Source organism: Egretta garzetta, unplaced genomic scaffold, assembly GCF_000687185.1.
Source record: "Egretta garzetta isolate BGI_Z169 unplaced genomic scaffold, ASM68718v1 scaffold45, whole genome shotgun sequence".
Lineage (NCBI taxonomy): Eukaryota > Metazoa > Chordata > Aves > Pelecaniformes > Ardeidae > Egretta > Egretta garzetta.
In genome coordinates this window covers 4,748,675-4,772,264 of record NW_009260028.1, presented here as the reverse complement: position 1 = coordinate 4,772,264, position 23,590 = coordinate 4,748,675, and the positions used below count along the sequence as shown (strand labels likewise).

Here is a 23,590-nt window from a genome sequence, read left to right as displayed (position 1 = left end):
AAAGTATCAGTGCAAAAAGTGCTTGTATGGGTGGGGTTTTTAAGCAGAACCGTTTCACTCCAGAATGACATTTAAAGGAAAATATGTGTGTGATACATGACAGAGGTGGGATTTGGAGTGAGAGGTACTTTTGCTGACACGGAAATTTGTTAAAACTGTGCAAGCAATAGGTCTACAGTTCTAGGCCCTGAGGAGAAAATGATCAAATAATTTTATTTTTTTTTTTAAAGTTACATTCAGCTATAAAACTCCGTCCTCATTTATGGTAACTACCACACTCAGGTAGGGAGAGCCCAGTGGGGAAACTGTCATTGACCACCACCAGCTCTGGCAGCTTAAGCCTTCAGCTACAGCCCTGAAGGTGTGAGGCCGTAGCATTGCAAAGTTTTTGGGAAGGTTGGAGGTCTGATCCAGTGCAACTGAGACTTGGGGCACTTATGTCTACCAACGTTCAGTGAGTTTCTAGTGGGTTGGTCTTGCTTGAGAAAAAACAAAGTCGCTGCCCCTGTAAGGAAGTACCTGGCATTTAATATTCTTTCTGCATTGTCCTATATTTGAATGAGGGTTTTCTGCTGCCATCACTGGAAGACTTCTTGGCCAGACATGCTAGAGGCATGCGTATCCATTTTTCCTTTATAGTGATAAGTTTGGGGCATTTTGCAATGTTATAGAAGGCACTAAAGGTGGGCCAGTGTACCCAAGTGACTACTACTGTTAGTGTTATTTGACAGGTATTTTCAAGATTGTTATCCTATTAACAAATCTGCTTGTGACTCTTAATGTAAGAGTTTCATTGACTTATTTCAGTAAATACGGACATGCTGAGGGAAAACAAAAAACACAGCCTTCTGGTGTTAGACATGACACTTACATTGGAATATCTCTTGAAGAAATAGAAATTAATCCTTTTCTTTCTAATCCGACCGAACCCGCTGTCTTAATGTATCTTGGGGCAAGGAAAGCTGAAGTGTTGGGAAAGGTAACAACATTTTCTGTCTTCAAATTTTTCTTCTTGCTAAGCTTTCCAGTCTTCTAGCCTTTGTTCTACAAAGCTTTACAGTTGGCATTTCAGTTTGTTTTGCCATTACCATAATGTTGTGAGGATTACTTACTTCCCAACATTTGTCCACATTTTCTTGCAAGTTGATCCCAAGGTGCTTGGCTTTGGGGGCTTGGGGTTATTTTCTTCATGAATGAATTTTCAGTCATGGAGCCACTAACTTTAATCCTTTGGCAGGGAATGGCTTCACATCTCTCTATTTCTGTCTGACAAATCTTCTTCAAATAACCTTTGTTTTACTGTCTAAGGACATTTTTAAATCTGTTGCTTCTCTTAAGCTGAAGAGATTCTTAAATCTTTGAGCTCCGTAGCTTAGTATTCATCTCTTGTGTAAATGTTAAATTAGTTTAGGCTCTATATTTGTCCGTGAATCTAAGTCTTCTTAAAGCTTCAACTTCGCCCACGGTTATTCCTGCTTCAGAAAGCTCTGATGCTTATTTTGTCACTTCCCCACCTTCTTCCCTCTATCCCTGCCAGTCCCTGGGCCAGCTGTTCACCACTTCTGCTCATTCTTTAATCTACTGCACAGTGAGGTTGCCTTCCCCTTTCTTCTCACCTGCCTCAGCTTCAGGCTTGTCACTGCTTGGCAGCTTCAGGTAGGATGCACAAGCACAACAGTGCAAGCAGAGCTGGGGGACCAGAGTGTATGTGGGGTTGGATTTCCAGAATCCACCATAAACACTGAGTTAAAAATGAATGTCTTGGCTGAATGCTAGAGTGCACTTCCCTGTTTTGGCACTGTATTACTGTACAGTGTAGGAAAGTACATAAAAATACACATTTCTTGGTCTTCACTGCTCTACCATCGGTCTGTGTGTATTTTTGTGTTCCCTTCAGCTACACACCTTTCCTTTGTTCGTATTCAGTTATATGCCTTAAGGCATATATTTAATAGTTTTTACTAATTAAAATCACCTTCAATATATACATAGGCTAAGATCTTTACAAAATCTGGCATCCAAGCTGAGTAAATTCAGAAGAGTGAAGTAGGTCACCCTTTTTCAAGTTTTGTGGTCAAGTCTGATGATTGTTCCTTGCGTTCAAGAGAGTAGTGCTTTCGCATGGTCTTCTGTGGAGCTGTTGGGCAGGTTACCTTCTGATTTGAATCTGAACACATGCATTCAGTTTACTGTTGATAAAACTTACCGGCTGTAATCTTTTTTTGTTGCTAAAGTTTAACTGTGGTTTACAGATGTTGATACTGGTTGCATGTTCAGCATAGTAGAGCATATATGGGGAATCTTTGAAATGCTTCCAGCAGAGTCCAGTTTTTGGGGGGATCTTCTGGGAGGGATTTGCCTGGTGGTGGTGAAGGTTGCAAAACTGGGAGCTTGCATCATGGGGGCTTCCTGAGTTGGAGGAGAGGAGAAGTAGAGTCTGGTGGGGAGAATGGAAGCAAAGCCCGAAGGCAATTGACTTCGGGTGTCCATTAACTAGCATGCTAAGGTGACACTTGCTGTCTTGTTGGGGCAATAGTATAGCAGTTAGACAAGGAAAGGCAACAGCCAAACTTCCCCTTATAGTCAGGGAGGAAATCTGAACAGCCTCCCCAGGGACTGTATCTACTACCTACAACTACTATTCATCCTGCTAAATGGGTTGAGTGAGTGGATGTTCCTTATAGTAGCCAGACCTGCCTTCAGAAGAGAGCTACAGGCACCAGCTGGCCAAGTGCTTTTGGTTTGGGATACATCTCGAGTGCAAGGAAATAAAACATGTGTTGTTCTAAACCAAACTGATCTTTTTCCCTGTTTCTTCCCGGTAGCCTCGTCACGTATTCAACATGCTGAAGAAGTACGTGCGTGCTGAACAGAAGGACAGACAGCATACTCTCAAACACTTTGAACACGTCCGCATGGTAGACCCAAAGAAAGCTGCCCAAATCAGATCTCAGGTAATCTCCAGTGAGGGTTAATGGGGCCGTGTTTGTTCATAACCATTGTGAAGTTTCTGTCAACCTGTTTTTTAAAAAATACTTGACTCCTTTCTGTGGACAGCTTTACATGCAGTAAAGAATAATCCGCTTTCCAGCAGAAGATTAAGACAAAGTGGTGTGGGAGTAGGGTGGGTATAGATTGTCTTCTAAGAAGAATTGAAAAGCACATTTTCTGTCTATCCAGACAGTGAGTCAGTCGTGGGCATTTCCTGAGGAGCCCTCCAGAGCATTAATGCCCAGAGCCTTTATTAGTGCTTTGGTAAACAATACCTCTGGGAAAATGTCAGTAATAGATTTAGCAACCACACATCGTTATGCTTCCCTCAGCTGAAGTAGCAGAACCAGAAATGTAGCCATCTCACTCCAACCAACCTTTCTGTAGTCATTGCAGAGGTACTTGTAGTGTCTATAAATGTGATTACTGCAATGCACTCAAGTTTAACATGTTCTTTTAAAATAAGCACTGTAGTTCATGGCATTTTAACTGCTGAATGTTACCGCGGTCCTCAACGTGTATGTTTTGGAACAGCTTTTATGTTGCCTTTGTAAATCATGGAGGCTAAGAAAGAAAAAAAAAAAAACAAGCAAAAAAAACCAACCACAAACAAAAGGAAAAAAAAAAGACTAAAGATATAGCTTGCTTTCAAAACAGCAATTAAAATTGTAGGCACAAAGGATAAACTGTAAAAAAAGAGTGTGCCATAATCTGCAGTATCAGCTGCTGTTCCCTCTGCAGGATGCAATGGGAAGCGCTGTTCCAGCCACAGTTTTTGAACTGACTGGCATCGCTAAAAGCCAAATCAAAACCATATACTTCCCTGAATTTTCACCATTTGCCTATTAGACGTCTCAAACATCTGTTGCAGACGGAGTTGTACATTGAGGTCACGTTGTCTTGAAATTGCTAAACATTAAAGCGTGTCCCTTTGCACGTAACATGAGTTTTTAGTTTCTGAAACACCGGATTATTTAATAACAAAAACCAGTGAAATTTTGCAGACTACAGATGGCGTGACAGCACAGGTGCAGAATAGAAACTGGCATTTAGATACAAGAAGTATAGTGTCTTGCTTAGTGTATCGTCATAGGAATGAGTATTTCTACAGTATCTTTGTTTCTTGAATTGGTCAGAAGGTTGGGGAAACGTAGGCTGGAAGATCTGATGGGGAAATTTTTTCAGTGGAAAATGGAAAACAAAATATTTTGTTCAAAAGCATCGATGGTATATTTCAATTTGAAGAAACCATACCCTTTTTTTCATTGAAATTGCTCTCTGTAAGCCATTTTCCTCTTTAGGCCTAATTGCCCTGTCAGTCTTCTAAGATGCACCTCAACTGCCCTTTCTGCTGAAGAGGTGATACTTGTGGAGAGTACCCTGGGGGAGCATATATTGTCGGATGTCGTGACTTGGTCCTTAGCAACGTGCAGGAACCTGAGGCAATAGAGTTGTAATCACATGAGACAATGCAGTAATGCTTCTGGATGGAAATATTTTTGTTTTCAGCTGAAAATGTTTGCAAATGTTTTTACCAAGAAAATTGGAGCTTTTTTCAGAGCATGAAAAAACAGCATTTCTTTTTGCAATATTAGGATAAAGAAAAAAACATAAAGAGCTGAAACATTTTGATGCAGCAGTCATTACGCCTCACTTGGTTTTCATGTTATGTAGAAATTTATGGGTATGGGCAAATGTAAATGTTACTGAAGGGTAAATGAGGCTGTGGATTTCTGCCACAAGAGCTGCTTGTGTACATGCTCTGCCCCATAGCAAATGTAAACCCCTACTTCAGATTACTGCATTTCCATGGGGTTTCAGGTAGTTGCTATGGAAGAGCATCTAGAACATTATTTTTGTAGCAGCTGTAGGAGAGGTGAATTTTGCAATGGATTTGGTAGTTTCAGTACATAGAGCATACTGAAATCTTATACCTAGCACAAGTGAAAACTGTCTTGCTCTCTATATCCTATAAAATTTGTAATAATGTCAAATTAGCAGTAGTATTCATAAAATACTTCTATTTCCATAGGTTATGACACATCTACGTGTGATATATGAACGCATGAACCAGTCTCTCTCCTTCCTCTACAATGTGCCTGCTGTGGCAGAGGAGATCCAGGATGAAGTCGGTATGCAAATTGTTAATGTAGAAAAAGGGAAATATTTCTATGATGAAAAATTGCCACCAAAAGCTAAAATACAGCATCTTACTTCTCCTATTGATACACTGTTCCAGCTGAAAAACAGGAGTAAACTTGCCAATGTTCTTAACTTGTAAATTAAATTATAATGAATACTTGGAAGACAAACCCTGTATAACGCATGCAGTGGCATCATCGTATTGTTGTAAATGCTTTCCCTGCAATACCTTCATTTACATTTGGAGCCTCCATGCTATATGGAAGCAGCTGTTGACAGTGAGATTTAGTAAATCCTTCCTGGGTTTGGATATTTAATTTATGTGTTAAGTACGTACATTATCTGATGTAGACATTTTGGAAATCCCCCAGATAAAAAATGAGTTGCAGACCTGAGTATCAAAGAAAAGTGTATCAACTGGAAGTTGCTAAGTGCAATGTGGCAGTATCTCACTGGTCATGCATTTAGTTCTTGGTTAGTTTGGTCAAATGGATATCTCCTCTCCTCCCATTTTTTCCAGCACGCAGGCTGGGCCACGGACCAGTCAGATAGCAGCAGTCTCACGTTTTCATCTTGCCCGAGCGCTGTCGCTGCAGATAGCTGTGAGGGAGAATGGTATTTCCTCCCGTTGAGGTTCCTGCTCTTGGCTGTGGCATCGCTGCAACAGAGGCATCTCCATCACAGCATTTGGACTCTGCTGTGTGCTGCTATTTCAGCAAGGCAACTTTACTTAGCCTATATTAATTTCAGATATAGCCACAGCTCTGGACATCATGTTGCTAATGTGCAGATGGATTAATGCAAAGGCTGGAGATAGGACGGTCTTTATCTTTGGAACAGCTTTTTTCACACAATGCGATACTCTGCCAAATGGCAATTAATAGATTGGTTTCACAAATAACCACCTTCAGCTGACTAAAGAAATTATTGATTTCTTTAAAACACAAGGGAGGGAGGTGTGCCGTTGCGGTAAGGATTAGGATGCATTTAGGACACCGGGAGGGGATGGACAGGGAGTAGTGGTGGATTCATTTGCTCAAAGCACAGGTTAGGAAGGAGGTGGACTTCTACTTGTGAGGTAGCTTGAGAGGGCTAGGGATGAGATCAGGAAGTTGGGGAAGAGGCTGGGAGGAAACAAAAGGATAGCTGAACTAGTAATTATCCTTCACCACATGTTCCTATGCTCCACAATTATAAGGCACAATCAACAGTCTCAGTCTGTAGTTGTAGAGAGCCTTTCAGGGAAAAAAAAAGAGAACACCATACTGATCATTTGAAAGAGTATTGTTTCTGTAGAAAAGGAGATGCCGATACTGTTAGGTCTTCAAGATGCTCAGTTTGTATTCTTTCTGCACCACTAACATGCCTTTGGGTTTTTTGCTTGACGTTTCAATTTCTTCTGTTATTGGTAATGTTAATGCTTGTTGGTGAGGACATTCTTCTAATTTTTCTTCTCCTTCCTAAATACTGAAATGAAATGGGAATTTCAGAGGCTTTGAAGTGACATGGGAGCAAAACTCTATTAACTGCTAAGTGGTTTACAAGAATCTGACTCCTAATCTTAAGTGTAATACTAATTTTTAGGGGGAAAAAAGAGCCTAAAATTAGTCATCTATTCTTTCCCAGTAAGATGGGAGAAGCTAAGTTATCTCAAAGAAAAAGTTTCACAGTTTCTTGAGTACTTTTTCCCTACCTTGAATTTTTTGTGGTTTTGAGTATACTAAAAATTCTTCGAAGCATTGCAGAGTTTAAAGCAATGAAAAATATGTTCTCGTACTGGGAGTTACTAGGCAATAAAAATTAAAGCAAGCACTATCAGATCTGGGCTGTACTAGATAAAATAGTTTTCAGTAATGAGAAGAAAGCCTATTCTCTTTGGGTATCAACATTCTCCTCATTGGTGGCATTGGCTGTATGCTTTGTTTTACATACTGGTTTTAATGGAAGTTTGTTGAGGTCATTCCCGTCTGTCAAAGGAGATGGTACCCTTCTAGCTTTGAGCACTGATCAGTCTGTTTCAAATGCTGTTCTGAAATTACTGTATTTCCTAGTCTCTGTGCTCTTCCTAAACCCGTGGAAAAGGAAATCTGTTACAGCTACAGAATCTGCGGAGAAGTAAAATGCTAATAAAATTGCACTTTGTAACATCCCCAAGAAATATTACAACTCTCATTAAAAAGACAAATGTTTCATTAAAAACCTTTTGTTAGAACCATTGACTTAGAAAGTCTGAGTCAGTGGAAAAGTTGAAAAATAACCTAGGTAAGAACATCTCACACACACAGTGTCGGAATAATAAATTACATATAAGGAAGCATAGTTCAGAATAGTTCTTCTCTTAGGCTGGGATGCAAGTTAAATGGCTAATGTTTTAGTTCAGGTTTTTTGTTCATTATAGTTTCAGTGTCTAGTTCCACGCTTTACTGCAGAGTTCTTCATGAACAGTTTTCACCTTGAGGTGAATAATGAATCTTTGCTTTAGAAGACACAGCTCTGACAAAGGTAGTTTTTCCCTAAATTGCCCAAGTAGTTCTGTGACCAGCAAAATAAATGAGATCTAGTTTCCTGTTGTACCATGGGTTTAATTATTCTAATATCTAATAAGGTGCTGGGTTTTACTAGATTTTTATTATTGCTAAAAATATTATGCGCTATTCTGCAGTTTCTCCATTATTAGGTATTGACAAATTTGAATCTCAGTTCTTGGGATTTAATTATTTTTTTAGAAACTAAACTAGAAATCCATTAAAATTTCCCTTGTGTCTTCCTGACGGTCCACTACCAAAGGTTCATCCATGAGAAATAGGTGGCGTTCTGTCATTGGAAAGTACATGTGCCTGAAGATAAGGTGCACACTTTAATTTGTGTCTCTTATTTTTGAAGTCTTTATGCTGAGCAGTGAATTTGAATTATATGAAATAGAATCTAGAGTTATTCCTGGGGCATAGAAGCTGCATAGAATATGTTTTCTTCAACAATCTGAAGATTTTTTAATTAATGCTTGGTGATCAGATGAATCACAATCCAGCAATTGGACATTTGAAGTTCCTTTAAAATACAGGGTATGTTTGAAGTTCCTACCTCAAAAGGCAGGTTTACAGCCATAGTTTTCAGGTGCGTAATCCAAAATACAAAATCCAGCTTCTATCCTAAAAGCAGCCTTTTAAAACTTCTGGTTATTTTCAGAGCTCCAGCAGAGATGGTGGCAGGAAGTTAGAGTAAAATTTAAGAGAGTTGTAGTGCTTATCTGCAGGTGTTCATCACCAGTCGATGTCTGTTGGCTTAAAGAGAAGGTGTCTTGATTTGAGTATATAGATACATAGGAAGACCCACAGCATTCTGAAGGGTAGAAAGCAGCACTTAGATAAGTGAGGATTTTTTTGCTAAGCATTTGACCAATGTGTAATGTGCAAATTAGGGTGACAGGCACATATTATAGCAGCAAATTCCAGCTGTGTAAGGAAGAACACTGCTGGCTGTCTTTCGTTCCTGTTGGGGCAGGCGGAAAAGGCTCAGTGTAAGAGTTGCAGAAGGAGGTCTGTCTGACCATGGCTGTTACGGCAAAGCTTGGAAAGCATAAGCAGGTCATTTGTGTAGAAGACCGTTTGGCATTCTGGCTGCAAATGATTTCTCAAGGGGCAGTGATGCAAATGTGCTACAAACCAGGTCACTCTCAGCACCTGATGCAGCTCTTGGTGTTAAAGTGGTGTTCCTCATGGGCAGGAGTATGCCCCAATGAATAGGAGAGTGGCACAAAAAATCTGAGAAGAGATATTTATTTGCACACTGTAGGTGAGCAGATTATTTGGTTACCTTGTTATTTGTACTCACCTTTTCCCTCTGATAAATCTTATATGCTATTTAATATGTACAGAAGCTCAGAGAGAGCAATGGCAGGCTTTAAGAGAAATCAGCAGTTCTTTGAGCACATCCTGCTTTAAATCCTTATTTGATTAGACTGCTTATCCATGTATGTAAAAGGCAATTTATTGCTGGGAGTGGCACAGCAGGCACAGCTTCTGAATCAGAAGCTACGTCAGAGCTTTGTGCATCAGTCAAACGGGCAGGTGGTGAGCTGAATTTTTAATCCTGTCTTTGCTGCTCTGGTTCCAAACTGATGTCCTCAACTCCATGTTTTCTAGCCCACCACTGATGAAATATTCAGCACCGCCTACCGCAGCAGTTCCATAACTAAGCTCTGAAACAGTTATGAGCAATAAATAAGAGAATATGATTTCATCTGTCCCTTGACAAATAAAATCAAGCTATTGTTATTTTATTATTCTGTTCCACTGTGCCTATCCCGTTCTTCTGCAGCATGTTCTGGGTGCCACACTCACACCATATAGCTGGGAGAGAGGACAAGCACAAGCAGACCTCAGATCACTGCTTGCGTTCAAATGCAAACGGTGTGCTGTGGATCGTGTGCTATTTCAAGTGTTTGTGTGCTCTGGTTAGCCTGAGAAAATTTGAGCAAGAGAGTTTTGCCTCTTGACATTTGGTTCACAACTTCCTGTGAAGATTTTTTTAAGTATTTTTAGAAAAAGCTGTAAATATAGCACAAGCTACAGACTAAAAATGTCTGAAGACTTGCTTTCTTTCAGCCCTTCTTTAACCATTAGGTTCCTATACCTGTCAGTCTGCATCTGTGGAGGGCAAAGTTAGCGCTACCTCAGCTGGTTCTGATCTTTCACTGTTTATAAGACTAATTGTTGATTTCTTGTTTCCAGCTGCTAATTTTGACCTGTAGTCAGTCCACAGCCTTGCTGCATTTCTTGCCATGAGTTGGATTAGGGTGCTGTACTCCATTCATTCTGTGGTATCCTTCTTAAGAAGTTTTGAGGGCATTAGCTGCTTGCCACTAGGCTGACAGTCCAAAACAACAACTACTGTCATTTAGGGATTTATATTGCAAACCCAAAACACGCCCTCTGGGGGCTTTGCAAAAGGAATTTTCTGTGTCTGTCCTGTTTGGTGTCATTTCTTTTGTGATGGTTTTCTTCATCCTGTCCCTTAAAATGTCATGTTTTGAATATGTAATTAGTAATGTCTTTCAGACTGCAGTTGGACTTCTCAGTGTCTCATTTTTCTGTAACTCTTCTTTGTACTTTTTGTCTTAAGATTTAACTGAAGGGAAGAACTCCCCCTTCAGAAAAATATTTAAAATCATGAAGTGATGCTTAATATTTCTACAGCTTTATTTGAAGTTGGGTTGCCATATTGAGGTGTCGGTATAATAAATGGAAGTTGACATACGTTAAATATGTCAATAGCTTGTTAAAAGGATGTGGTAAGGTTACCAAGGGTATTGGAATGGGATCATACAGAATGGTATAGTTCATATCAAATAAGAACAGTAATCACCTTATGACTCAATTTCAGTCCATTACACTAGAAAATTCTTGAAATTGCTTGTCGGTCATGGAGGTGGCAGTTCTAGTCTGCTTCATGGGAAGCAGTTCTAGTCTTCCTCTTAGACTGGAGGCAAAAGTACCGGTAGCAGTTGCTTGATGGAATTAATACCACGTATCAGAGTGGTTATAATGCCCTAATTTTATTTTTTTTTTCTGGTGAAGGAAAACGGGGATGTTGAAGCATGGGTAAATGAGTAAGTACTCTAGGATTTATCTGTACTGGGACAGACCAAGTTCAGTGAACTGGCGTAGAGAAAGGTGAGGAATTGTCATCAGTGGTGCTCTTCCTCAGGGCAGTTGGGTTTTCCACCAGTTCAATCAATTAACCTGCTTAATCAAGTCAATGTAAATCCTCCTGGGTCTGTCTACAATAGCATTTTAGCTCACATAGGAGTACATTTTGGTAACAAATGCTTCAGTCATCCCTATTTACTGTGGTGTTCCACTTCACGACTTGCTTGTGCAAGCATGGGCTCTGCCTGTTTTTGAGAACGGGCTCTGCCTGTTTTTGAGAACAGGCACTGGAGAGGTCTGCTTGGCTGTTAAATACTTCCTAGCAGTAGATGGGGGTGCAGAGAAGCATGCTGAGGACTGGGAAAACAGTATTCTTCCTGAAGAAAAACAGCTCCTCTGTTTTTCATTATCCGTACTTTCCCGTTAGTATTTCTTTTTCTCTTTTTAAAGGAGTCAAATGGAGTTGAACTTTTTACCCAGGGTAAAATAAGCAGCCACAAATCCAGTGTGCAGCTGCAGTAGTTGTAAAAGCCTGTAGCTCAGGAAGGTTGGACAATTCCTGTTAAGCTTTATACATTCTGCCATTCTGGAGGTCAGTAGAATTGTCATTTCTAAATTACCCCAGGCACTTGGCTAGTACTTGAGAGGGAGCGTCTTCAATTTTGGACACAGGGGAATGTCATCTTTGCCAAACCAGAAGTGTTGAATTTCTACTCTCTTCTCTTTAAAACCAGCACATTTTTTTCCATGGCAGCAATTCTTCCATTCTGATTTGATGGGTATATCTGCACCGTACAGAAATTTCTCAGTAAACTTTAAACAGATTTTCTGGAAGTAGTACAATTATGTGCAGGCCTTACCCTAAGCTACAATAAAACCTACCTTCTAGTTTTCAAGAGGCCATTTGGTGTGTCTGTGCTGTATCATACAGGCTTACCATTCCTCCCGTTCTGCTCTACACTTTTTGCCCAAGGCTAACGCAACTGGAACAAGCAGTTGAAAGCAGCCTTCAGAGAATGTGTATTTGCACAGGTACCCTGGAGTGACTTCCAGCACTAACTATGCCTGTGCTTTCTCCCTATAATTGACTTGACATGTTTGTGCATATCCAGTAACCTTAGCTTTCCAAAGAAAAAATTGAATTTTCTGTGAAGTGGTTATTTACCTTTAATCTTCTCCCTTGAAGCCCTATAGAATTCAGTTGAATAGATGATTTGTTAGAACTCTAGCAAAAAATATATTGCTGGGTCAGTAGTTAAAAATAGCAGAGAGTTCTCCCACAAAAGCAAATGAATTCTGTGTTAAGCTTTACACAACAGCGTTTAGGTAGTTTTGGTATGCTTGAATACTGCCATGATATGTCCCAGGTGGACTGCATGATAAGCAGTTAAGTCCTCTTCCACCCAAGGACATTGTTTTTTAAAACATTTGGCTAGTTTTTATTATATATACTTCAGCTTGGGGGTTTTTTTCAGTGTTTGTTTTGGGTTTTCTTTTTTCATCATCACAAGCTTATGGTCTTTACTAAGCCACCAGTTTTGCCACTTTGTTACCTCTATAAAATACTGTTATAATTACTTAAATGCCACAAATAGCTCAATAAGATACCGTTGAGCTATTTGTTGGAGCAAGGTGATGTATTCTGTTTATGTGAGGAATCAACCAATGTCACAGAATCACAGACTGGTTGAGGTTGGAAGGGACCTCTGGAGGTCATCTGGTCCAAGCCCCCTGCTCAAGAGGGGCCGCCCAGAGCCAGTTATTGAGGACAGCGTCCAGACAGCTTTTGAATATCTCCCAAGGATGGAGACTCCACAGCCTCTCAGGGTAACCTCTGCCAGTGCTCAGTCACCCTCACAGTAAAAGAGTGTTTCCTGATGTTCAGAGGAAACCTCCTGTGTTTCAGTTTGTGCCCATTGCTTCTGGTCCTGTCACTGGGCACTGCTGAAGATGGTCTGGATCTGTCCTCTTTACACACTCCCTTTAGGTATTTATACTCATTGATGAGATCCCCCCCAAGCCTTCTCTTCTCCAGGCTGAACAGTCCCAGCTCTCTCAGGCTTTCCTCATCATCTTCCTGGCCCTTCGTTGGGCTCCCTCCAGTATGCCCATGTCTCTTTTGTACTGGGGACCCCAGCACTGGACACAGCACTCCAGGTGTGGCATCACCAGCGCTTAGCAGAGCTGAAGGATCACCTCCCTTCACCTGCTGGCAATGATTTGTCTAATGCAGCCCAGCAAGGGCACATTGCTGGCTCCTGTTCAACTTTGTATCCACCAGGACCCCCAGGTTCTTTTCTGCCAAGCTGGTCTCCAGCTGGTCAGCCCCCAGCATATATTGGTGCATAGGGTTGTTCTTCCCTAGGTGCAAGACTTTGCGCTTCTTGTTGAACTAACTAACTGTACTCCTTTAGTGTGTTACATTTTAACAGACAAAGGTAGTTGCCAGCTGGAATTACAGTTTCCTGTCGCTGAGGCTTTGTAAGCTCTGCATGCCATTTGGGAACTTGGAAGAGCTGAAGAACCTCGGTTACTTCTCCAGGTCGGAGACTCAGCTCTGTCTGCTGGTAAAATATGTCCTTTGCTGCAGCTTAGGAGAGAAGAAAAAAAAAAATCCTGGAAATAGATCCAACATTTTCCTATTCTAAGTATCTCCTATTTTCTGTCCAGATTACTTAACTGTCATAGAAAATTAGGGAGAGAATAGTAGATGATTAAAATAGATATCAATGCACGTCACTGACATTGATGTTCTCAAATGCTTTCATTAGTAGCATACTATATCCTCCCCATCTTTTGTAGCTAAATGGTCTATTGTGTCTTGTCGTGGGCACTAATGTTCTTCAGAAAAGATAAGAATTCTGATTTTTGCATGCACAAGACCTCTTTTAATCTCATAAATATTATGAACATCACTTTAGCCAGTAAAAGAGACAGCTTCCTCCAGATCTTACAGATATTGTGAAAAGGATAAATGGCTTCACATGACTTTGGATTGGGCTGGCTTTTTCATCAGGGAAAGATGTGGGACATGTTGTTTTCCATCTGCTTTTCAGAAATTTGATCAGAATAAAAAGGTCTTGGGAAGTTTATTAAGAGAATATTTTTCTTTGAAAAACACTGTTCTGTTTCACTTGAACCTTTAAGGAAATCTGGTCTCATGATCCAAGTGTTTGAACTGAAAATCAGTAACTTCTGATCATAGATATGGACTTGTAGATTAAAAGCAGTGTAATTTTTTGATTTTCTGGGCATCTGCTATTTCAATAGCTATTTAAATCTTTCATTCTATGTAATTCATCCGTTAGTGGGGGAGGTTTAAAGGTGTTGCCTTCATTTTCTTCAGGAGCTGATGGCTAGAGCGCTCTGTCCTGCACATGTAGATCCTTCTTGAAGTCTCCATTCTGTGTCCTTTCTGTTAGTCTAGCCTGAAATATTTTTTCATAGACACTTCTCTTTTAAATAGCAAGTTATCATCCCCACCGCAGGTCCCACAGCAAGTTTATGACCAAGAGACCACTCTGGGTTCACAGTGGCAGCAGGTTGAGGCTGGTACCATGCCCATTTCACAGCTTTTTTTTAAATACCCCTCTGGAGGAGTCTACAGGTGACCTTGTGCACAATGGATTTTCATCCTAGAATTAAGAAAAAATGCACTAAACTTTGAGTAACTGTCCGATGGTTGGTTGTGTTCTCTCCTGTTTTTTCTTGTTTGATTGGATACAGGAAACGTGGATTTGATAAGGATTTTCTTCTAACTCGCCAGTCATTTCACATGTCATTTTCTGGTGTTGTGGACACAACAGGCTGAGAAATTCTGTCTTGGAGAGCATTGTTTCTGCTGGTAGAGGGGCTACAGTTGTACAAAAAGGTTGAATATACAGGAGTGCATGTATTATTTTAAATTGGTGTACTGGATACGTTTGATTTTAAAAAGCATCGTAGGTCAGGATTGCCTCGTAAATACAGCTTTGTTCATAAAAATCTATTTGAGTTGATTTCCTGCCCTGTTGTGTCATTGGTGTAAGTGAAAATAAAAGCTGGAGCACTCATTTTTGAGACGATACAGATGAAGTATGTGGTGGTACTAAGGGGTTTTTTTAAGTCTGATTTTACTGTTTTATGAAGCGGGGTGGCTTCTCTCGGCCTTTCTCTTTTGTATTGCTTGATAATTGCTTTTGCCATTATACTTTAAGGAATGAATAAGTTAGCTCATCATGTGCCAAATTTAAGATGCCATTCTTTTATGGATGGACAACAGAAGTCTTAAAAAATTTTGCAGTTGTCCACCTTGCAAATATGATCTGAGAGCAGGTTAGCCCAGAAGAGACTGACTTGCTGAACGCATAGTTTCCATTCAGACGGGGAGGCACTGGCCTGGTGAAGCATCGCTCACTTGCAGAAATGTCTTTACGCTTAATTATTGAAAATTTTCTTGATGCACTGAATATATGTGTAATTTAATTCTTAAATATGTCATTTTCCCGTCATCTCTAATCAAGTTAATGATATCAGTGTCCATGAGTACTGAAGCAGCCCAAAATCGTGGGAGCACAGGCACTCCAAACACAGCTTCCACTTCATACTTGCTATTGAATGATGAATTTTCTTTTCCCAATTACATCATTTGGAAACACAGTTGTGTCATTCTGTGTAATTCACTCTTAAGACCAGATTCCTAATAGGGAGTGTTGGATTGTGAAAGAAGCAAATTAATCATCTTAGTTCTTACAGGCCAGCAAATTGCAAGTGTCCCGTGAGAACCGGTTGCAGACCTATCTGCACAAGCTATATATTATGGGTTTATATATTATATATTACAGAGCTAGTGTGTCAGTCAGGCAGGAATTGTAATGCAGGGGAATTGAAACTCTGAAGTCTGAAATGCATCGCTACGGGCAGTGTCCTGAGGGGGGGCAGGGAGCTAAATAGGCCTCTAATGCCAACAATGTACTAAGTTTTGCTTTACTTGGGCATAACTTTCTCTTCAGATGTGCAGAGTGAAAATTCACAAGTGCTTATTATGGCTAAGAGTGTCTGACCTATTCTTGCTAGGCAAACTCTTACTATTGGGATGAAAAGGGAAGAGAATTACTGAGGGTATGTGATTCTGCAGAACAGCTGGATTGATGGAAGTGTTTCAGTAATCTCCTAACAGTCAGTTCCCGTGCATGTGGGATTACAAATGAAGCAATCTTTCATCAGCACAGCTTTCTCCTTCTCTGTGATCCTCATATGCCCAATTTAACTGAAAAATGCGTTTTCCTCAATAGTGCTACCAAGGCAGGGTTCCAGTCCTTTCACTGTTCTGCTCCCTGCTATTAGATCATGGATATGAAAGACGGCATAAAAGCCATCAGAATAGGTCATATCCCACTTAATGGATATATTTGTTAAATTTAATAAATGCATCTCTTCAGAATACTCGGACAACCCAGAATACATTCGGCCTATCAAGTGCTAAAATGGCAGTTAGTAAATAAGCAAAATAGATTTTATCTGGAGCAGATGCTGCACAATTCAGTTTTGGTGAATTCTGATTTAGACTATCGTGAGTCAAATCAAAAATGCTCTCTTTTGACCAAGGGAATCAGAGGAGAGCAACTAGGATGATAAAGGGACTGGAGCATCTGCCCTACGAGGAAAGGCTGAGAGAGTTGGGCTTGTTTAGCCTGAAGAAGAGAAGACTGAGAGGGGACCTCGTCAATACATACAAATATCTTAAGGGTGGAAGTCACGAGGATGGAAGCAGTCTGTTTGCAGTGGTGTCCAGCGACAGGACAAGGGGCAATGGGCACAAACTGAGACATAAGAGATTTCAGTTGAATATGAGGAAAAACTTCTTTACTCTGAGGGTGACAGAGCACTGGGACAAGCTGCCCAGGGGGGTTGTGGAGTCTCCTTCTCTGGAGATATTCAAGGCCCACCTGGATGAAGTCCTGTGTAACCTGCTCTAGGAGAGCCTGCTTTAGCAGTGGGGTTGGACTAGATGATCTCCTGAGGTCCCTTCCAACCCTTGCGATTCTGTGATTCTGTGAGGTGCAACAAATTAATGCTCAGATTTATATATATTTTATGGATTAGTTAGTGATTCCCAAGCTGCCTATGAGTTCCATAAACATGAAAAATTGTTGTGGGATTTCTACTCTGACCTTTAGAAGTGTTTACAGAAAATGATGGGTAACTGACTTTTTTCAGGTGTTAGAAACTGGTAGAGTTTAGGTTCTACTGCACTTTTGAGTTTTACAGTGTATTAATAAGGTCAGTCATTTTTATCAGTATATAATAAGACCGATAAATAATTTATAAATAAATAAGTAGATAATTGTTTTCAAAAAATAAGATAAAATTCTGTAGCAGTTTTTCATATAAATGCTTTTTTGCAGGGCAGTTTCACTTACAAGCCTCATAACCTACTTATTTAGGATGGAACTGTATTGGCTTTTCCTACTTCACACAAGACTAAGGGGGAATAATGAATGCTGATTCATCTGGCAGAAATGTCAGTGATGGTTGGGGAGACTGTTTGTTTGTTTTAATTTAGACTCCTCGGCCTATTTTGAACCCCTTAATGATATGTTAATTTGGAATTAAATGTGGGGTTAAATTTAAACCTGGGGAATTTGTCACAGTGCCTTATGTGGATCAGGATGATGACATACAATGTATGTTCTTGATTACAGTAGAGAGTTTCAATTCAGTTTTTTCCCCAAGCATTTTTTTAATATTTCCTTGCCTACCTTGATGTTAGGTTGCCACCGTCTTGCCTGGAAAGGAACTTTCCACATGCAAGTAAAAAAATTGTTTCATTCGGAATTTTTACCCAGAAGAGCACCCTAACATGGAAGTAGGGTTTTTCTGCATTTTAATCCAGAGCTTGTGAGGCTATGAATGGTGCATTATTTTTCTGAGAGAATATTATTAATTGAAACAAATTGAATGAGGAGGGGGTGAGAGGAAGGGAAGGAGACCACAGAAATGGACAAAAAGGTTTAAAGTTGTGAAAGGGAAGAGTAGGGTCTTTAATTTCTATTTAATAACTCTTTTTTCAGACATCACACAAGCTTCTGGTTTTTGGACTTTATTCCACAAAATTCCTGTAATACTCTCTGCTCTGAACTGAAGGGTACATGCAGTCATTAATCAGATGGCTGGCTGTTAAATATTAAAAAAATGATAAATGTGCACACATCTGTAGCCATATGTTGATGTTTAATTTCAGTTAATAACTAATTTATGTAGCTGTGAGGTAGCTAAGGTTCTGTAATAGTTATAGTATTCTTTCACTGAAGGTAAAGAGTGTCATAGCCTTCTTAAAAAATCAGACAAAATTTCAAGACCTTGAGCTATAAAAATGGGAGAGAGTGATTCTGGTTCTTCCTTGATGAAGTGGTGTGGAAATTCTCATGAACCTTTGCTCAAAGGTCTCTGCAATTGCATAGCCATGTACAAAACTAAATTTGTATTGAATTCCATCCCTAATGAAAAAGACACCTAGGTCATATTGAAATTAATCATTACGTGGTAATAAATGTTCTCCTGAATTGGATCTTCCAAGCTTTTTCATGCTTTGAATGCTGTTCACTACCAGAAAACTTGTTATAACATGATCTGTCTGCAAAAGGACAATTGCTCTGTATCCGAGTTCAACATCTTTGGGGGTTTTCTAATAATTTAAGTCAAATAGTCTGCAAGGCAAATCTAACTGAAACATTATTACATGTACCTGCCTACATGAGGAGACTCACTTGTGGGTTTTTTATGATGCAATTTGGGAGACATTGAAATCCATGTATGCTGAAAGAGCAGACGCAGCAAGAAATGGGAAATAAATTAAAATGATAAAGTTGTGATTTTTGTAAAATATATTAGAAGCATGTTCTTTTTAGTATGGTTCTAAATGTTCTACTGATTCTTAAGTTCAGAGGAGTATTTCTTCTATAGTTTTGTTCTTAGGTAACGGAGTATTGTCTAAGGCTATGAGGTTGCTACTCTCTTACTAACTTCTAGGAAAAATTTCTTAGGTCGTCTGTTTCATAATAACTTAAGCGTTCATTTTCTGAGAACTTGAGAAAGTAACAAGATTGTCATACACATAAGAAATTTCTAAAATCTGAAAAACTGCTGCTGCTACTTACTCTTGCCCTGCTGATGACTTCTCTAAAGGACAGAAAATAGGAACTATGAAATACGGTTTTCCATGGTTCTTGCTCTTTCAGTCTCACTTTAGCCCTGAGAGATGAGAGACACATTGCACTGTAAAAGCTTCCAGATAAGACCACCTGTGCTGTAATTTCACAGGCTAACCAGAAGAGAAGATGCTTAAATCTGGCAGGGTGGTCACATTTGTCTGTCAGTATGGATCTGAGCATTGCAGGTTGGGCTCATTTCCAGTATTTCACAGTGGTAGTCTAGCATATCACTTTTATCATCATCTTCAAAGCACACAGGCAACAAAGCCACTCTCACACCTTCCAGTAGGCAGGTCACTTCCAATAAAGTTCTCATCAGAGTTGCTCTCTAAATTACATTTGACTTGTGCTATACAAATGAATTGGTTCAAAACCGAATACCACAAAATTGTGTTTTGTAGCTTGATAATATTATAATACCTAGCAGTATGTAACATTAGAATCTTATAATGCTTGATTCAGCAAAACACCTTAGAATAACAGTATGCTTGAAATTCAGTGGAGCTTAACTCTTTGTGGTTAGGCACAGACTTCAGTGTGGTTAAATTTAAGCATGTGCTTGAAATTTCCTCTTACTTGGGCAGAGGCTGGAGGAAATACCCGTGGTATTATCTGGTATATTCCTTTCACCTCAGAGGAACAACTCCTGCTTGATGCACAAAGTTAGATACATGAAACCCACAGGATATAAAAGTGGCTTAACTACTTTTCTGACTCCAGAATCTGCATTCATCGCAGGTACAGAAAGCCCTTTGAACCATAAGTCTTACCTCTCTAAAACACTTACTTGTGCTACTAACGCTTTGTGTTTTGGAGTTCCCTACATAAACCTTTGTTTACAACATGTCTCAGTAGAAGTGACTTGTGGGGAAATATATGTGCTTTCAGAACGTGAAACACATCTGTTCATGTGCATCGTTTGTGCTACTAGCGTAGTAACTGTGGGTTACGAGTATGCTGTCAGTTTACGTAAGGGCTCAAATATAAATGCCAGATATACAAGTAAATAATGTTTTGGCTTTGTTTTGTTTTAAAGTATTCATCAAGGCAAAGCCATTAAGGTGGTCTTGTTTTCATATTTACCAGTGTGGGGGAGTTTTGATTCACAGAGCTGACAAGATGCAGACATCCAAATTTAGTTAAAACCTGACCACACTACATCAGTGCAACTCCTCTGGGCACGCGCTGGTGTTGAAGGTGGTGAACTATGACACGTTGAATTAGCCCATAAAGTAGGCACACAACTGAAAGCTGCATTTAAACGTTACCTCTTATCACATGCACTGTAATAAATGTTTAAATGTTCTTAGTGAATCCTAATTGTGACATACGGCATTTGCATGACTTAAACTGCCTTCAGACTGGTATAAGACAATATGTGTGCACATGCAAATGAAGGCATTGCTATGACTCAAGCACTCTGTAATTTCTGCCATTAAGAAGAACAAGGAGGTTGCTGACACATTTTCATTTTGTGGTTTTGAAAGCACGCTCAAAAGCAACCATAACTTTGGGAAAAATGCATGTTCGGTTCAGACTGAATGGTGACTGATAAGATAATGAATATGAGGCAATAGGACTCTCCATTTGTACCAATTTATTTGAGCTGGTTCCCAAATCTGTATTTGTTGTAACTATACATATTCTATCATGTAGATGTCATTTTTCAAAGGAAGTTTGGTGTCGGGTCAAAATCGTGGCATATAATTTGATGTTGTCTTAACTAGTATTTTGGAAGAGGTGTTTTGAGTGCACTTTGTTCCTAATCTGGTTTAAGACCTTAAATTGTTTTATAGAACTTTCAGAATTACAACTGCCAATTTTAAAGCTGCTTTTCAAGTAAATTCAAAAGTCTTGCACATGATAGTGATAGCAGAGCTTTTCATCTGGTAGATAGGCTCCATGAAAAGAAAACACAACAAACAAATAGTATGATTACTTTTGGAAATGTTAAATAATGAACTATGAACTAAATAAAAGTGATGGCTTGAAAGATAACTACTGGATTGCTAGCATTCCGGGGCAGCAAGTGGAGCTGTTCCACATGAAATTTCTGTCATTGTAGCTATGCCAGTTAAGGGCTGGGGTGAGTATGCCCCACAGTCCAACGCTGGAAACAATGTTGTATGCCAAGAAAAAGTAGATTAAGTTACACAATAGCGTGGGGTTTACCACTCTTAAGACTCCATCACCTCTGTTGGGATTTGCCACGGTATCTTTGCTAGTACAGTGCTCTTTGCAAAGCCTTACAAGAAGTATGGTCTAGTGGTATTGTGGACAAATGTCTTCTAACAATGTGGCGTCCACCAGAAGATTTTGTAATAAATTTTATTTCTTTTCCTCTGCTCCTTCTTTGCTTTTGGTTCTGGGTGTCTCTTTGCAGGATAAGAGAATAGCCTTGAAGGGAGGTTGTAGTGGTACTACCCTTCTATGTAGTTCCCCAAACTTATTTTACTTACATTTTTCTAGATGCTGTTGTTGAGTAGTAATGACCCATGGCAAAATGCCTGCAGCGAGCGCAAGAATGTGTGAAGCTTCCTTAGAGATGGTGATAAGTCTTGAGAAGTGTTTTATTGAAGTACCTGAAGTGAGTCTGTGTCTCATCCTGAAAAAGAAAGGGTTTGGGTGCCTGAAGGAGAAGCAGCAATGATGCGCCCTCACACCAAATCTAGAGCTGCTGGGAGGTTTTTTGGACTAGATGACCTCTAGGGGTCCCTTCCAACCCAAAACATTCTATGATTCTAACCCCCCTGCTAAAGCAGGCTCACCTAGAGCATGCTACACAGGACTTCATCCAGGCGGGCTTTGAATATCTCCAGAGAAGGAGACTCCACAACCTCCCTGGGCAGCCTGTTCCAGTGCTCTGCCACCCTCAGAGTGAAGAAGTTCTTCCTCATATTCAACTGAAACCTCTCGTGTTTCAGTTTGCATCCATTGCCCCTAGTCCTGTCGTTGGACACCACTGCAAACAGACTGCTTCCGTCCTCTTGACTTCCGCCCTTAAGATATTTGTATGCGTTGATGAGATCCCCTCTCAGTCTTCTCTTCTTCAGGCTGAACAAGCCCAACTCTCTCAGCCTTTCCTCGTAGGGGAGATGCTCCAGTCCCTTTATCATTCTGGTAGCTCTCCTCTGGACTCTTTCTAGGAGTTCCTCGTCTTTCTTGAACTGGGGAGCCCAGAACTGGACACGGTACTCCAGGTGGGGTCTCACCAGGGCAGAGTAGAGGGGGAGGAGAACCTCCCTCGACCTGCTGGCCACACTCCTCTTAATGCACCCCAGGATACCATTGGCCTTCTTATATATATATATATGATTCTTAACTGAGTGTGGGTTTTTCCCAAGGTCATGGTTGCTTTTGAGCACGTGCTTTCAGAGCAACAAAAAGTTTCAACATCCTCTTCCTCCTTGATGGCAGGACTTAGCAGAACGCTACAAGGAGATAATGAGCCAAGCAACAACAGCAACAAAAAGTCTATTACAGGAAGATCGTCATGGGGCTTTTGTCCTGTTGGCTTGACTGGAGATGAAATTATGAAGAGCAGCCTAGAATCTGTCTATTTTCAGCACCTAGTAATGAAGATATTCACCACACAAAGAAAACCTCTGAAACAGTCTTGAATGCACATCCTAGCCTCCAGCTGTGTCTGTACTCCCTGCTTATTTAGGGGAATTGTCTTCTGCAGGGTGGGGGAATTGAGCTGGCAGCTGTGATAAAGGGAGGGAATACTCTATAGATGGGTAACAGCGAGGCTGGATGGCTTTCCATTAGCGTAACTGATGACTCAACAGTGATGATTCATCAATACTCTGAACAAAATCAACACTGAAAAATTGATCTTGGACTTCGCCAGCTAGTGTCGATAACTGGAAATCCTAGGGCAAACTTTTTTAGTAGTTCAGAGATTGAAACAATTGTTTGCAAATCATTTACTCAGTGCAGACACAGCTGCCTCAGTCTGATGGACTCCAGCACAGTTTTTAAGCCAGGAACTTCCAATTTCTCACTCTCGTTCAGTGTCTGATTCATCATGTCAGATGGGCTTGATTCATTTTGGCCATTGTTTCCTTGCTTGTGAAATGGATGCGATCATAATCTGCTGGTTGTAATATCTGTCTGCCTCACTTGAGCTATTGTGCGGGTCAGTTAATGTCTGCGCTGTGTGCTGCAGCTGAATGGGAGACAATGGAGCCTGCAAGTGCCGGCGACGACGTGCTCCCAGTTGGGTAGTGTTGAGAGAGGGACTTTGTGTACGCTTCCCTCCCAGGCACTAGGGATTTGGATAAAGTCACGGTGTTGTGGTGGGTGCTGGGTGCCCCTTGCTGTCAGCCTGGCGGGCCCAGCCATGCGCGCACTGTGGCCTCCCCCCGAGCGCAGTGCCAGCCCTGGTGCCGCTCCTCCGCTGACAGAGGCCAGGTCCTTCTCCCTCCGCTCCTTCCTCTCCATGCACCATTTGTCTCTTTCCAAGGGCAGGACCTGTCTGCAGGTAACACCATGCATTGGCAGTGGGGAACGGACAGGAGTCGTGGAAGGTTGGCACTACCCGGAGAAAAGGAGCGATTTGGGCACAGCACCCCCAGTGCCATTCCTTGCTGCCGCTGCACAGACTACAGCTCT

General features: G+C 40.6%; 1 protein-coding gene across 2 annotated transcripts in view; it reads left to right on the top strand.

Annotated features, from left to right (window-relative positions):
• Nucleotides 1-23,590, top strand: part of LOC104128210 (amyloid beta precursor protein) — a 181,019-nt gene that overhangs the window by 126,890 nt on the left and 30,539 nt on the right. For both annotated transcript variants that reach the window (XM_009640952.2, XM_009640947.2), the window contains exons 10-11: nucleotides 2,826-2,954; nucleotides 5,024-5,123. In XM_009640952.2, the coding sequence (XP_009639247.1) occupies nucleotides 2,826-2,954; nucleotides 5,024-5,123 (229 nt within the window). The remainder of the gene's footprint in view (nucleotides 1-2,825; nucleotides 2,955-5,023; nucleotides 5,124-23,590) is intronic.